The sequence below is a fragment of the Elgaria multicarinata genome, chromosome 2 (genome assembly GCF_023053635.1).
Source record: "Elgaria multicarinata webbii isolate HBS135686 ecotype San Diego chromosome 2, rElgMul1.1.pri, whole genome shotgun sequence".
Classification (NCBI taxonomy): Eukaryota; Metazoa; Chordata; class Lepidosauria; order Squamata; family Anguidae; genus Elgaria; species Elgaria multicarinata.
Window position 1 is genome coordinate 75,413,016 of NC_086172.1, and position 16,414 is coordinate 75,429,429.

Here is a 16,414-nt window from a genome sequence, read left to right on the forward strand (position 1 = left end):
AACCTGAGATGCAGTTTTATTGTGTGATTCCTGAACTGACTGGTGATACCATTCTCACTCCTTTTATGTTCTGGCTTCTTGTGATTCTTGTTACCTTTTATGTATGGGTGAATCTGCATGGTGGAAGAAGGAAGGTTGCCACCATGCACTCATGCTTCCACTGTAGAGTGGCTACTTACACCCTCCCCAAAAAGAGGACACAGATTTGCATTACATTTGTATATGCAAATTCTATGTATATGAATACAATACATCTTAGCATAGTGGGGAAGGCTACGACCAGGCCTAATTTTTGACAGACTTTTCAGCATATAACTCCTTTGCTGAGGGAATTGCACTGGCTGCCTATTGGCTACTGGGCCAGGTTTAAGGTTTTGGTACTAATTTACAAAACCCTAAACAACTTGGGACTAGGATACCTGAGAGAGCGCCTTCTCCCTTACCAACCTGCCTGGTCACTGAGGTCATTGGAGGGCATGTTTCTGGTGGTTCCACATGGACCTTTGGCCTGATTGGAGTTCACCAGGAGAAGAGTCTTTAGTGTGGTGGCCCCTTCTCTTAGGAACTCCCTGCCCCTGGAGGTCAGGCAGGCGGCAACACTAGGCTGCTTCCGGCACCTCCTGAAAACAGCTCTGCTCCAGGAAGCTTTCCTCAACTGACCAGCCACTGTTTTTATTAGTCCTTTGTTTTTAATTGAACGATTTTAATTTGCTGTTTTTAATCTTTTTTCTTTTTACTGTTTTATTCCTATGTGCACTGCTCTGGAATCTATTTTAGATATGGAGTGGTATATAAATATTGTAAATAAATAAGCTTTAAGACCCCTGATCTGATCTGCTTCTTTATGGCTCTTTAACTTTAGACTAAACCTGGATTGGATAGCCCTTCAAACTGAGATCTATCCTCTGTAAAAGTGGGCACATGGCCATCATATTCCACCGACAGGCAGGTATTTTATCCCTGCAATACAAGGATATGTGCCCTCTGTATCCAGTTCTTGCAAGAGCAAACCAAAGCCTCATCATACCAAGAGTAGAAGCCAAGTACTGTTTATTATCTTCCATTGTACTAGAATTTGTAAAATAAATTGATGGGCCATAGATTCAAGATGGACAAAAAAAAAAGTACTTCTTCATACAATGTATAAGTAACTTAGGGCACAATCCTATCAATTGCACTCTCGATAATCAGAATAGATATAAAGCATCTCTTTACCACTGCAGAATTTTGCCAGCAAATTTTGCAGTGGAACAATCAGGACCATAAAATTGGCTGGAGGTGTGCATGTCATCTGCGGGATATATAGGCAGAGCAACCCTGCACTCACAGTTATGCTGGGTTGTAGACACACTGAAGATATGGCAGTTGCCCTTTTCTGTCCTTTTCCAGGGACATTTTGCCAACGTGGCTATCAATCCACTGGTATATCTTCATTTCCATTGGCAGAACATTTATACCTCTCCCTAAGGTTGCTTAGCCAGCAGTATAGGATTGCTCATATGCAACACCATAGAAAATAGAGGTATTATTTCAGATTTCCCCAGTGAAACTCTTCCAAAAGAAAACTGCCAGATGTGCAACCTCTTTTAGAAGAGAAGTAAAAAAATCTTAACAATGCCAGGTTGTTTAAGCATCTATTGCTGGTTTTATTATTATATTGTTTGTTTCACTGATAGTATTGTTGAATGTTGTTTAATCTTGCAAGTAATCTATCATTTACTGCACCTAAAGGGGGAAAAATAAAACACCTCTTCTACTCTACATTCTGCAAAACACCTGCTTTGTTGACAAAAATTACACAGCAAGCTAATATATTTGTACAACCTCTTAGGTTTGTCAGTAACACTTTAAGCTTCATACATTGAATATATGGGGTGGGGTATTTAGCTTAATGCATACATGGATCCTATGCACATACAACTGTTACGTTTTTAAGATTTTTTCTACACAATTAGAAGGCGTTTTTCCACTGGTATGTGTGTAGGATCATTCTGGACGCACATTAAGCTGTGTGATAAAGAGCAGGGAGGGTGTGCACAGCCCTTCTCCCCCCCCCCCCCCACTGTATGTTCAAGTTTAACATGTGAAATACTCTATTCATATGATTCAGTGGAGTGAGTTTGACTTGGATGTGAGACCTAACTTCAGTTAAGTCCTATTTTGGGGGGGATACTTTAGATTTTTGTAGTCTTTGCATGAGAACCAGTGCCCATATTTTGGGTCATTGTGAGGAAGAAGGTGATAGGGGTTTTACACTGGGTTGTAATTTAAAACCCATTTATTTCGATGGGTTTACTTTAAGTAGGGCTAATATTGTTCCTTAAAACAAACGAACGATGACAGATAATGCCTGTCCCAAGCTTACAATCCAAACATTGGCTTGCAGCCAATATTAGTGCCATGCACACCAATGGTAGCCAAAAACACACACAACGACGTTGCAAATTAAAAGCAGTACAAACATGAGAAATAGGAGTGTTTTGCATTTTTGGTTTGACTGCCGCAGATTTCATCTTTTGAATCTTGGTGGGACGGCAGAGCCAGACCGCTTGCATCTTCTGCCCTTTAGCTTTCGTGGTACAGAAGGGTTTCAAAAGCGATGCATGTGTGTGCTAAAATGTTGTCACCGAGAAAAGCTCCTCCGCTATTAGCTGTCGCCAACGGGTTGAATATAAAAGGGACGAGGCCATAGGTGGAAAACTTCTTCAGAAGCCGCTCCTGAGGAACAGCGGCGACGGGACTGTTTCCGGCGCCGCCTGAATCTCCTCCCCCTTCCTCGAGGCGGCCTCGCGTCCCTTGCTGTGGGAGGCGAAATTCACGGTAAGGAGGGCCCGGGGCGGAAAGGAAAGAGTCCAAGGGGTTTCCCAACCGGCACTCCGCCACCGCCCGTCTCCCCAATCCCACGAGGAATGGAAGCCAGGAATTCCCGCCTTGACCTGAGCTCACTCGGCGGCAACCCCCTCCAGGACTTCAACTTCCGGCATGCTTTGAGAAATGAGAATGGTGCGCTGGGAGTTGTAGTTTCGAGTGGCTGAAATACCGTGGGAGGCGAGGGTTTAGAGCAGCTTCAAATGCTTCGAAGCGCCAAGGCAGCCTCCCTGTTTCCCGGCTGTGGTCGCGCAAACTTGCTGTGTGAGAGCGCAGTCGAGACAGGCTGTTGTTGCGAAGGTCTCCTTCCCACTCCGTGCGCGTGTCGGCGGGGTCCTCCGCTTCTCTCCCCGCAGCCGTTCTCCGTTATTCGCTTCGGCTGTCCCCGTTAATTTCTGCTACTTACTGCCTGTCCTCTGGCCTGTTGTGCCTTTAGGGGAGAATCCCAGGTGTGTGGGGTTTTTAGTGTGCAGTTGTACACAAAATGTGCAGTTGGGGAAAAATGTGCATTTGGAAACCTGATAATGTGCAGTTGCAAAAAGTGGTGGGGGAAAAAAGACACGTGTATGTGTTTATTAAGAACTTAACAACAGACAAAGTATGACCATGGGACATACTGACTTGCAGTGATGGGAGTTGTAGTCCAACGCCTTTGGAGGTCACCAGGTTGGGGAAGGGCTGCTCTAAACAAAAAAAGAGAAGTAGGTGGCCCTAAGTTGTTCATCATCAGTTTTCCACAACCCTACAGTCACCTCTGCATCTCATATTCTCCATCCTGTCCTCATGGTTTATATCTGCTTTGGCAGAAAGAGAATTTCACTTGCACTTTCTGCCTCCTTAGGGAGGATGTGGCGTTAAGGCTTGTGAGCCTTAACTCCTAATTTCCCTGCTTTTTGGTGCTTGGTTGAAAACTGTAGAGCCTTAACGTTGTTTTGTAAACTGTAGGGTTTTTTTAATGAATATTAATTCAAAATCAACCCAAGGGATTTTTTTTTTTAAAAAAAAAGCTATTCCACCAACTAGAAGGAAGGAGGAAGAAGGCACCGCCACTGGATTAATGAGTAAGGGGCTTATTCCTTCAAATTTTGTGGATAAAAGAATTGCCAACCTAAATTCAGTAATCACAGTGAGTGTGAGAGGTTTATTTTTTACTTTAAACTGCCCTCAATCTTTCACCAATCTTCTTGAAAATTTCAGGGTATGTAAAACCAACATTTCTTTCTGGCACATGTAAATTTCAGGAAGATTGGTTAAACATTTTCAATTGTATGAATGTTAGAATGACACCCCCCCCCCATTACTCCTTTATAATGGTAGAATGCTTACTGTCGGGCCTTAACTAAAGGGATCGTGTCCCTTTAAATACTGGGGAGGGCAGCGGGAGAGAGATGTGAACTGTGTTGTCAGAGGGCACTGAAATGCAGAGTACAGACAATGATGATTACCTTCACAGTGAGCATTCACAAAATGTTGGGTGATAATACTGACATAATTGCATTGGTGAACTGATAAATAAGTGGGTGTGAGAAATTGCAATTAATACTATTATGTATGCCGAGGTGACAGAGAGATTGCTCAAAAACCTCTTTTCCCCCCTTTTATTTACCAAAGGCTGCAATGCTATATGCAATGTAACTTCTGAGTAAAGCTGCATAGAATCAAACTGCAAGTATTAATTTTATTACACATTCTTAAGTATCAAAAATGTCATAGTTGGTTTACTAATACCGTCTACTCGGTACTGGATAGGTTATTGTAATGTTCTCCAGCCTGATGCCTTCCAGAGGTGTTGGACTGTAATACCTAGCATTCCCAGCCAGCCATGGTGCAGTCCAGCACCTCTGGAAGGCATCAGGTTGGGGAAGGTGGGGTTATTGCAAAGAATGAATACTACAGAGACAGCATTGCTAATTACCCATTTGGGATCCTTGCTGTCCCAGAACCTCAACATTTTGGAATTTTGCTCAGAATTGTTCAAGGACAAGGACTCCAACCTTCATCCCACCTTCACCCCTTCTCTCTCTTTTTCTTCCTAGCAATCACCATATAACACCACCTAAGGAAAGTAGTTTCAGGCTGCCAGATTTCTCACCTTAGCCAGCAGGGAAGCTAGGCATAGCCACTGTCCTTATTGCCTCAGCTAGTTTAAAGCAGTGTTTGTTCTCCCCTTTTCTGCTCTCTTCTCCCCAAATGGCTCTCCTGTGCAAAACTTCAACAACAGATAAGCAAAATTACCCTTTTCTACTCCCCCATGGCATGGAGGAGGGAAGCAGTGTAATACAAGCGAGGAAGAGGGAAATTCTGTGTCCCACAGTCAGCTACCATAGAGTGTGTGGGTAGACAACACATAGCAAACCATCCCTGATTGGAGCAACAAAAGCAGTATGGTAGAGAAAACCTGTCCTCTCTCTAGTCACCCAGCACATTTCTCCAGCCATAATCTTGATTAAGATTCCTTGGCCACACTTGGAATTTCAATCATGCTGATTAAGGGCTAAACTAGATGTTATGTGAGACTTCTGTGACTAGAAGCATCACACGGGAAAATTGTGTTTGCTTACCATTGCTTCTCCGCCCATGCATTTGTCCCTCATTACTTCCTCTTTTGAAAGAGGAAGTCAACAACGTGCACATGGCCCATTCAGTGGGCCGTTTGATCCCGCTGCTTCTCCTGCACTTCTTCTGTCTTTAAAAATAAGTTGGACTTACTGGGGTGTTCTTTTGTCACACGAAGAAGGCTAGAAGGGGTGGGAGGCGCACGGGAGGCAGATGACATCGTGAGAGGGACCCGCGAAAATCCGTGAGTGTCCAGTAATGAGTGTGCAATAAAACGCTTGTCTGATGGAGCTCTAGAATTCCAATTGTTTTTTTCTTTCTTAAAAGCAGAACTCTGTGTATGGTGGTGGTGGTGGGGAATTCCGACCAGAGCTGTGGCATGGGAGGAAGGGGGAGTGGACTACCCTCTTGCCCCCCATCCCAATTCCCTAATTTAAATTGCCTCTCACCCTGAAACTGCCATTAGCGTCAGAGGCAAAAAGAAAGCAGCATTCTGTGATTGGTCTTTACTGTTCTTTAGGGATGGTTTCAATTTGTTTACTGTGTAGAAATAAGAAACAAAACTTTACATTAGCTTAAATTTCATGGTGGCGAGCCTTGAGGATCCAGATCCAATTTACCTCCAATTTACAGGATGGAGAGTACTGAGGATCCAGACAGCAGACTCCTCCTGCAGCCCTGGGCTTCAGTCTGCTTTGCTGAGTCCACCACATTGATGGCCAAAGCTTGGTTTGGAGATGCCAGCTATGCCTTGCTCCTCTCTGACCTCAGCAACATGTGGTATGAAAGTGCAGATAATCAGGTGATACAACAGAGGTCAAAGGTAAGTGAAGAATTAGGGATTGTGAGATGTGCATATGGTGTAGCCACTTCCGCTGCTATCTTATCAGTCCAGTTTAAAGGAAAGCCCTAGCAAGGCAATTCTGCACAGAGAAGACATTCTTGAGTGTCATTAGCTCTCTTTTGCAAATGTCTTGCAATCTGGACTACTACTCTGTTTCTAGGCACAGCCTCCAGATCACTAGAAAAAGCCTCCCCAGTCCTCACTGAAGCAAAACGTTCAAAATAATAATTACGAAGTGGCATGGAATGTGATTGGCATGAGGGTGGAATTGTACCTGTCAGAAGTGGTTACAACCCATGCCCAGCAGGAATATGCCCATAGATAGCCATATTCCGGCCTAACAACTATTTATTGTTTTTATTATAAATTTGTTAATTACATTTCTATAGCACCCACGTACAAACTATTGAACTCTAAGTGCTTGGGAAATGGTTTCTGGAGCTTTGGGGCAACACGGATGTGTGCACATACATCGCAGTGGTGCGTGAACTGTGAGGGACCGAGGGAGGCAGCGGTGGGAAAACTCTTGCCCAGCCTTCTGTGGGCAAGTTTCCCCCCCACACCTCTTTCCTGCCTGTATAGTTTGTTTGTTTTTTACTCCCCCAGGAGCTAAATAAGCGGTTGACGGCTCATGTATCCTCCTTCCTGAACCGCTTGCGCAGCCTGGTATGTCCCCTTCTGGAAGGGCAAAAGAACAGCTCCACCTCCTTCTCTTGCCAGCTAAGCCCCAGTGCTCTGACCCTTCATGTCAAGAGTGAACTCTCAGGACTGCCTTTCTACTGGGACTTTCACTGTTTAGCCGCGCCTGTTGAGATGGTAAGTTGAACAAGGATGCTCATGGAGTGCAAAGCGGAAGGTCATGTACCAGTGGAGTACAATTACGGCTTGGTTTCTGGATCTTCCAAGCAAAGTATAATGGTTTTAGGCTGACGGAAGATAGGAAGCCCAGTAGCTTCTACCTGGAACTGGGAGTGTTCTAGGCACAGAAAAGCCACACCTATAGTTAATGGAAGCATCCCTACCTGTAAGCTAAAATGAACTGAGGATGTAGCTCAGCCTTTGTTTCAGCCCTGCATGTCAGTTTGTTGGCATCTGCTCTAGATCTGCTTGTTCTCCATGTGAAGCTGTGAGGACAGCTGTGTACTTATATCGACCATCAGCTGTCAGAAAGCAGATCTTCGGAGGCAACCTTTCCCCATCCTGGTGCCCTCTAGAGGTTTTGGACTACAACTCCCAGCATTCCTGCCTAGTAGCCATCCTGACTGGGGCTGATGGGATTTGAAGTGCCAAACATTGGGAGAGGCACCAGGTGGGGGAAGTCTTTAGTAGAGCACGAGACCTAGTGCAATGCGGGATTGGAACAGATCTATTTATTTTAAATATTTTCACACTGTCTTTTGGTTTGAAGTCCTCCCAAGGTGCTGTTCAGCAACATCCCTTAAGCACCTTAAGGCATTGCTCAGCAGTTGGTGGGTCGGTACCATGGCCTGACCTAAGATAGGTAAGAAGTGAGTCTTGTTATATACGTTTCGCTGAATGTGGGTCCCAGCTATTAAATGAGTTAAGACTGGTACCATAAGACTGCCTGCAAATTAGGCAATTGTATTATTGTTATCTCTCTCTTCTCGCATGTGGCGGTTTTTCTAGATAGACATGATGAGCTTTGCCAAGTCATGCTGTCTTTTGCTGATTCAGGAATTTCCTATTGAGCATGTTTTAAGTATGTCTGCTTTCTGGATGTTAGTGTGGATGTATTTTGGTAAGCCCATTTTCTGAGTGTTTTCTATAAAATTTTTTGCTGTGATGCCAGTGACTGATGTGGCTAAAGGAATAATTTTAACTTTTTCCTGTTGCCATAGATGACGATGATGATGATTTAAAGTTTGCTTTAACGTTTCTGTATGGCAGCCCCCTATGTCTCCCCCACTGGTTGCTGAGAGTTCTCCAATTGCTCTGTATGGGTTTTGTCTGTCTGCTTGCATAATTCCATCTAGAATGTGGTACGCTGGTGATGTTTTAGGATCACTTTTGCTCAGATAGATGGATAAATATTACCCAATCATGTGGTTTACACTGATTGGTTACAGTTTTGCTATGTGTGCACCAGGGGGCGCTGTGCACCCAGACAGCAGTCTGCTGGCTCACAAACCTTTCGCTGCGTTATGTCACTAGACTTCTGTTATTATTTGCATCTCAGAGAGCAGGAGAGCTGTGCTTCTTTTTTAAAAAGTGAAATATATGGCATTTGCACAGAAACTGGACATCTTTTGATGCTGTACACGCTGGTATCACAAGAGCACTGGCCCTTAGGAATTAATAGTTCTAGAAATTAGACACTGCTTATGCATTGTTTTGCATTACCTGTCGGCTATTGAGGGTTATATGGTTTCTGCATTTATTCTAATGAACATGCCACTAGGTTACTCAAGGTGCAGTCCTATGCATGTTTAGGCAGAAAAAAAGTCCTGCAACTCCCATGCTACCTGGAAATGCTACAAAAAGCTGTAGGACTTTTCCCCCTGTCTAAACATGCATAGATTGTGCCCTGAGTTAAGCATGGCCTTTTGCCACTGTTGTGCTGTGTAATACAGCAGCATCACCTGTTTATGTCATGACTCAAATTGAGGAAAGCTTCCTGGGCAGGTTGATTGAAGTCTCTCATATATATGGTATGTCTCTATTTTCTTCCTTGCCCGATACACAGTGGCCCTTAAACTTTAGGATCAGTTGTGAGAGCAACTGATATTGTGAGAGCAATCTGTTCTCTTGGGGTGATAAGAAAGTGGTGTTAGCGTATGGGAAGTATGTTCTGCTGAAGGTCCCTCACAATAGCTTTGGCTGGGTCTGTGTTCAAGAGATCAAGAACTGGATCATTTCCTGGCTGGGTGCAACCAAAGGCCCGTCCAACCTAATTGTCTGCACCAGAAGCATCAGAGGAAATGGGGCCATCCTAGGAGACTCAGTGCTTGTGTCTACAGATATATGCAGTTGGGAGCCCTTTGGCTGTGGTTATTTTGCTAAGAGGAAGCTCTTAGTTCATGCTCCAGCTCTTTGGGCATTTTCCTATGGGCAGAGCTGAAAATAGATCACATTTTGCATGGCTGATTTCTTGTGTGAATTTACAGAGTGCGCAGAGAAACTTTGTGCTCTGTTGATAGCCACCTGAAAGATGATGATTATTTATTTATTTATTTATATAGCACCATCAATGTACATGGTGCTGTACAGAGTAAAACAATAAATAGCAAGACCCTGCCGCATAGGCTTACATTCTAATAAAATCATAATAAAACAATAAGGAGGGGAAGAGAATGCACCAAACAGGCAGTATAAAAGTCAGAGCAAAATCAAGTTTTAAAAGCTTTAGGAAAAAGAAAAGTTTTTAGCTGAGCTTTAAAAGCTGCGATTGAACTTGTAGTTCTCAAATGTTCTGGAAGAGCGTTCCAGGCGTAAGGGGCAGCCGAAGAAAATGGACGAAGCCGAGCAAGGGAAGTAGAGACCCTTGGGCAGGTGAGAAACATGGCATCAGAGGAGCGAAAAGCACGAGCGGGGCAATAGCGTGAGATGAGAGAGGAAAGATAGGAAGGAGCTAGACAGTGGAAAGCTTTGTAGGTCAACAGGAGAAGTTTATATTGGATTCTGAAGTGAATTGGAAGCCAATGAAGAGATTTCAGAAGTGGAGTAACATGGTCAGAGTGTCGAGCCAAGAAGATGATCTTAGCAGCAGAGTGGTGAACAGAAACCAACGGACTGATGTGAGAAGAAGGAAGGCCAGTGAGAGGAAGGTTGCAGTAGTCCAACCGAGAAATAACCAATGCATGAACAAGAGTCTTGGCAGAAGAGACAGACAAAAAAAAAAAAGAGACAGACAAAAAAAAAAAGATATAGCGGAACTTTTGCTGGAGTGTCCCCCGTTCCATGTCGCATGTACCTACTATCTAGTTGCCATCTAAACGATGTTTAATTGATGTGGAAGCCAACCAATCAGCCTTGGATTGGAAAGGTGAGCTTGGCTGAAGTTTGTGGTTTTCGCTATTGGGAGGCTTAAAAAAAAGCGTGATTTGTTCAAGGGTTAGGGTTAGGGTTAGGGTTAGGAACCATGACTCTTCCACATCTGAGTGAAACAGTTTCTCCACAACACCACTTTCTTGGTGTCTGGGTGATCCTTCCCCAAACTGGGGCCCTCCCGACGTGTTGGATTTCAGCACGGCCGGTGTCTGGAAATGACAGCTTTGTTTTGTTTGTAGGCATTTTTTGGTGTGCATTTGCTTGTTTTTGCAAACAACAATAACAACAGAAAAGGGAGGGGGAGAAAAAAAGAGGGGGAAGAATTTAACACTTCATTTTTGAATATATATGCTAATATAAGCAGTGCACATATCTAACCATCCATATGAAATTGATGGCTGTAGGAGATACGTTCAAATGCAGCAAGAGCAGCAAGGTCTTCAGTCCGTTGAGTGATATAAGTTGAAATATAAGTCTCTTTGAACTGTAAGGTCTCTCTGCAGCCCATTTTGCTGTCTATTTGCTAATCCGCAGATCACAGAGATGTAATTTAAAAGCACATGGACATCCGCTATTATCACAGATTTTTCAATAACAAAATTTATGAGTGATGAGTCCCAACCAAAATGAACCCACTATAGGACATGCCCACATCATATGCTTCAACAAAGCCTTGTCTTCATTAGATCACCAACATCTAGCGAAGCTTGCGAGCTTCTTTTTAATAAGCCAGTGTGGTGTTCAATGTATGCAAGACATCCAGTTTTGTTGAATCAGCCTCAGTTTTAAACCTACAGAAATAGTATGGTGTCTAGGTCAGCCTTCGCCAACCTGGTGCCCTTCAGATGTGCTGGACTACAGCACAGCCATTATCTGGAGATGATAGCTGCAGCGCAGCATATCTGGAGGCCATAAGGTTGGGGGAAGTGTTGCAGGACAGTTGTGTGTGTGTCAAGCAGCTGAGCTTGTTCTTTTCTCAAGGAAGGTGGATTTTCTTTATTCAGGATGGAACAGGGGCAGCTAAATCACTTCAGGGGACTGGCATATCTTGCCAGCACCCTTCATGCATGATGGTATGTGAAGTCAAGAAATGCACAGAGGGCACAGGACCTTATTGCCTTCATGATTTGAGAGTAAAGATCCATTTTGTCTTTGGATTTTACATCTCTCTACCCTTGAAGTACTTTGGCCACATAATGAGAAGACAGGATACCCTGGAGAAGAGGCTGATGCTAGGGAAAGTGGAAGGCAAAAGGAAGAGGGGCTGACCAAGGGCAAGATGGATGGATGATATTCTGGAGGTGACAGACTTGACCTTGGAGGAGCTAGGGGTGGCAACGGCCGACAGAAAGCTCTGGCGTGGGCTGGTCCATGAAGTCATGAAGAGTCGGAAACGACTGAACGAATAAACAACAAAAACCCTTGAGCTGCCGTATAGGAGGTCTAGCTTATGCGGAATACTCCTTCCCGTGCAACCTTTGGGGAGGTGCTGGGACAGCAGAGACCAGGGTGGAATTGCACCTTTCTCTCTTGCAGAGATCACCTGCAACTTCGTAGCGATCTTTGTTATTAAAAAGACCAGTGTGGATCAACTTGTTGCAGGGCCCGCACACAGCAGAAAGGCAAGCAGCTCCTATTTTGTTCTGCAGACCAGCATCGCTCCTGGCAAGGTCCCAAGGAGAGATATGGCAAATGAGATGGCAGAGGTGCTTCTTCCCACCTGCAGCCTGCGTTTGCCAGGATCTTGTGGCCTCCACTGCCTGGAGACGCAGACGCGAGGCAGTCGTGACTCCATTGGTATTCTCAGCGTCCGTGAGTTGGGCTTTGAAATGGCTTGTTCCTGGCGCCAGGCCCTCTGCCGCCAGTGCTGCTGCTGCTTGACCCTTGCCCTCTCTTCTGTGCCCATGACAGATGTCCTGCCACCTTGTGCGGCCCCTGATGGCGATGAGCTTGGCGTTGCACAGTCAGGTGCGGGAGCTGGCATCCTTGTTGCTCCAGAAGGACGCGGAGATTGAAGATTACCGGGAGAATGGGGCTGTTCTCAGTCGAGGTGAGGTGCTGCCTGCCCTTCTCTCCTCTCCAGGACACAAGCTTCCTTCTTTCCTTCCTCAAAGCTGGCCCCGAACTTGCAGCCTTTGGCCACCGGCCAGCTTGACCCGGGTTTCACGGGCAGCTGCTCCAGACTAGTAACCAGAAGCTCTGGGGTCAGCGTCCTTGGGGGGGTGGTGGAAAGAGCTGGACAATGACCAGTAGCTGAAGTGCTTGGGGGCTAGCCAAAGGGCTCTTTCCTTTCCTTTTGAGTGCCTGGCTGCGGCCCAGGAGGCTGGGGCCAGTGCCAGCTTGTAAAGGAGCTTGAACGGTGTCAGGCTGTTCTTTCTCATGTGCGGAAGCTCAGCGAGCTCTTGGAGCAAATGGGGCTCCCTGGCCTTTCCCTCCCTCCCCAACAAGTACAGAGTTGCAGCCAAGCTCCCAAGCCTGCTGCCCAAGCTACTTGCTGGAGGTAGATGCCATTCCTAGCTGTTACAGCCAGAGAACAGAAGGATGCACGCTGGTCGGGTAGGGACCGCGTTATGCCAGTGATGCTTCAATCAGTCTTTAGTTCTTTGGAAGGCAGGACAGAAGAAGGGGCTTATATTTTTGTGGATTTCACCCTTGGAACCGCACCACGTCATCGTTTGTCCTACATAGCCTCCTCCCCACCCCACCCCTGCTCAATAATAGCTGGGAATTGGCTGGGGACTTCCCATTTGGTACAGCATGCTCTCTGCTCAGGCTGTCTGATCAGATGCCAACCATCATTTCCAGTGATTATTTATACAGCCTGGAGATATCAGCCGCCTGTGGAATGGGGCCCTGCAGTCCTCCACGGCTTCCATTTGAGGCCATCCAGTGTTCTAAGGGAGCAGAACTAGAAAGTTCCCTTGGAAGCCTAGAGCCTGATCAAGGTTCTCTGTAGCTGATACATGTGCCAGGAGGACACCACCCTGGCCAAGTGCCTTCCCAGGCTATCTGCTTGAAACTCATTTTGGGCAGGGGAAACTGGTCTGGGGTTCCAGTTTCCTTTTTTAATGACCGATTGGCTGGGTTGTGTGGGTGGGAAGAGTGAAGTCTCCATCCTTGCCTCTGAGGTCAAGAGGCCTGACCTTGTCCCTCCCTACAGATGCACATCTATGCACCCTAACATAGCCAGAAGGGTTGCTTCCCATAGATTGATGTATTGCAATGATTAGACTTATATAGATCTGATTTGTCACCCCCTATTCTATATTTGTCTAAAAGGACAAGCTGGGTCGGGCTAGGGAGTTCCTGAGACCCTGAGGACAGAAGATCTGGACTGTCTGAAAAGAGGAAGTAAAACAGTTGTGTTGCAATTGTCCTCAGTTTCTGTCTATCAGCCATGGGCAACCCTCAGCCTATGGACTGCATATGGTCCTTGGCCCGAGGAGACTTTATGGTGCTGCACCCCCTTTTTCTCACCCACCCAGCTCCTCATCTATCAACTAGAGGGCGGGGAACAGATGAGGATTGGTGGCAGAGGGAGGCTTTCACCTCACCCCCATCCCAGTTATCCCAATGGAGCAATCTGTCTTGGGATCATGGTGGTGGAGAAACTTTAACCTCACCCCCTTGCAACAATCTGGCTCAAGATCACTGGGGCAGAATGGCTATAACCTGGTCCCCATCCCAACGGTTCTGAACTGTGGCTTATACAGACCACAGGTGTAAAGCTGTCTCTCCCTGGATGTTTAATAGTTTTGTGAACATTGTCCTTTTATACATCCTTATTTCTTTTATCTCCACTGCAGCCCTGGAAGGTAGATCGTCCCTCTAGGCTGAACTTTTAAGACTCTTCAGGAGTCTCTGACTGGCTTCATGCAACACCTTAGTCACACTCCATGGTTGAGTGTGGGTTGCTGTTGAATCATGGATTGTTTGTTGAACCATGGTTTAGTGTGTTGTCTGAACCCAGGATATTTTCTGCAGGGTGGCTTGTTAACTATGCAGTCTGGCTTATTTTTCTTGACCAAGACACCTTGAGGATCCATGTTTTGTTGTTGGGTTGTTCAGGGACGTAACAAGCCACACTTCATGGTTAATAAGCCACCCTGTGGAAAATGTCCTGGGTTCAGACAGCACACTAACCCACGGTTCAACCCAAAACCCACATTCAATCACTGAGTGTGGGTTAGCATGTTGTGGAAACAACCATGATGTCTGAACTGGGCTTTTATTTATTTATTTATTTATTTATCATACTTATACCCCGCTCCTCAGCCAAAAAAGGCTCTCGGAGCGGCTTACACTTAGCAAAAAAGACAGTCCCTGCCCTCAGGCTTACAGTCTAATAAAGACATGACACACAAGGAAAAGGAGTCCAGGAGGGAGGGAGGGAGGAGAGAGAAAGAGAGAGAGAGAGAGAGAGAGTCCGAGTCCAGCAGGAGCAGGCCCCGATGTTACTTCTGCCTGCTCCTGTCCCCTCGGTCTTTCTTCTTCCCCACAGGGCCAAGATGGCAGTTTGCCCTGTGGGGGTGGGGGAAGAGTCCAGCAGGAGCAGGCCCCGATGTTACTTCTGCCTGCTCCTGTCCCCTCGGTCTTTCTTCTTCCCCACAGGGCCAAGATGGCAGTTTGCCCTGTGGGGGTGGGGGAAGAGTCCAGCAGGAGCAGGCCCCGATGTTACTTCTGCCTGCTCCTGTCCCCTCGGTCTTTCTCGGTCTTTGAACTTTACTCTCTTGAGTTCAGTGCTATAGCCATCAGACCATACATGTTACATGTTACATGTTGATGTGGTTTACTAACATATTCAAAGGTGTACCTTAGTTGAGGCACCCAATGGCCATTACTGTGGACTTGTGATCTTACTCCGTGTGGGCTTGACACAGGGTTAAGTGTGTTGGCTAAACTTTTGCACATTCTCAAAGAGGGACAGGACTGCTTGGGTCATCTAGCCATGGAAGACATTATGATATGATAGGGTCTGAAGAAGAAATTGGGGCAGATAACTTGCATGCCTGGCTAAGTCGGAACCTCACTCATGCTGGTCTTCTTGGTGCTTCTGTTGCAGAGCGTCTAAAGACAGAACCTTTCAAGGAAGAATCTTTCCTGCAGACATTTGAGGCTGAGGTAGGAGAAATTTCCTTGTTTTCATTCAGTTTTTCCTGTATCGGGAAAGGGCCACTCCCAGTTAATCTGGCAAATCATAGTATTACGGTCCATTGTGGACTCTAGCTGGTATGTTAGAGTGTTTCAAATTGTAATGGGCTGTAAATGGAATATCCCATTTCTCCAGTTCTTTGCTTGTTCCAACCCACCACCGTCCTGCCTCCCATTCAGCCTATGCAGTTATACTAAGAGGCACCCTGAGCTGCGGGTTGCGCCATGCGGGGCTTTGGTTATGTTAACTTTAGGCAGGTGTGGTTACCTTACCATAGGATTGTGTAATGCTGTCTCTCTGAGCTGTTACACAGTCATGCTGTAAATGAGCCATTGTTGTTTTGTGCTAGCTTAAGCTTCACTCAGCATGATGTGTGATTGTGTCATGGAGCTTGGATTAGCATGGGATCTGAGTGAGAATGTATTAAGGGCATACCCATCCCACATGGATGTAAAACTGCTTCACTAGTCCTTCCCTCTCCTCAGGGAGTCCTAGGATCTGGAGTTCTATGAGGAGAAGCTAGGGATCACTAGTACAACCCTAGCATTACACCAAACTGTGATTCCCAATTTTTTTTTAGGTTAATTCATGGCAGTTACATTGGTGTCAAAGCAATATACGTTTTTGCTTATACATTAGCTCTATATTATGGTGTCTGTATAACAGATGTTTGCTAAGTGATTTTTCTCCTACCTGCCCATGCTATTAAAGCTTCTGGTTTCTTCTGTACAGGCAGATTTCCTTATGCTCTTATCAGCTGTACTGCTGTTCTTGATAAAAGCAAATGCTAAAACTCTCCGGCACCCAGAGTTGAGAACCCTAAACACTCCATATTGTTTTTACAGCGCATAAACCCTTTGGCAGTTCCACTTTTCCTGCTCTTAGTATCTTTTTCTCCTGGTAAGAACCCCTACTCTCCACCCTGCCATCTCTGTGTTGCTTGGTTTCTTGCCTCTTTTGTCTCTTTGTTTAAAACAATCAGCAAA

General features: G+C 45.6%; 2 protein-coding genes across 3 annotated transcripts in view; one reads left to right on the forward strand and one right to left on the reverse strand.

Moving 5' to 3' along the window:
* Positions 1 to 16,414, reverse strand: part of ZNF142 (zinc finger protein 142) — a 411,120-nt gene that overhangs the window by 180,974 nt on the left and 213,732 nt on the right. The window lies entirely within an intron of this gene.
* The window catches only part of NHEJ1 (non-homologous end joining factor 1), a 110,726-nt gene continuing 98,791 nt past the window's right edge, over positions 4,480 to 16,414 (forward strand). For both annotated transcript variants that reach the window (XM_063116762.1, XM_063116763.1), the window contains exons 1-5: positions 4,480 to 4,537; positions 6,058 to 6,247; positions 6,875 to 7,084; positions 12,188 to 12,326; positions 15,339 to 15,397. In XM_063116762.1, coding sequence (XP_062972832.1) covers positions 6,059 to 6,247; positions 6,875 to 7,084; positions 12,188 to 12,326; positions 15,339 to 15,397 — 597 coding nt within the window. In that variant the 5' untranslated portion in view covers positions 4,480 to 4,537; position 6,058. The remainder of the gene's footprint in view (positions 4,538 to 6,057; positions 6,248 to 6,874; positions 7,085 to 12,187; positions 12,327 to 15,338; positions 15,398 to 16,414) is intronic.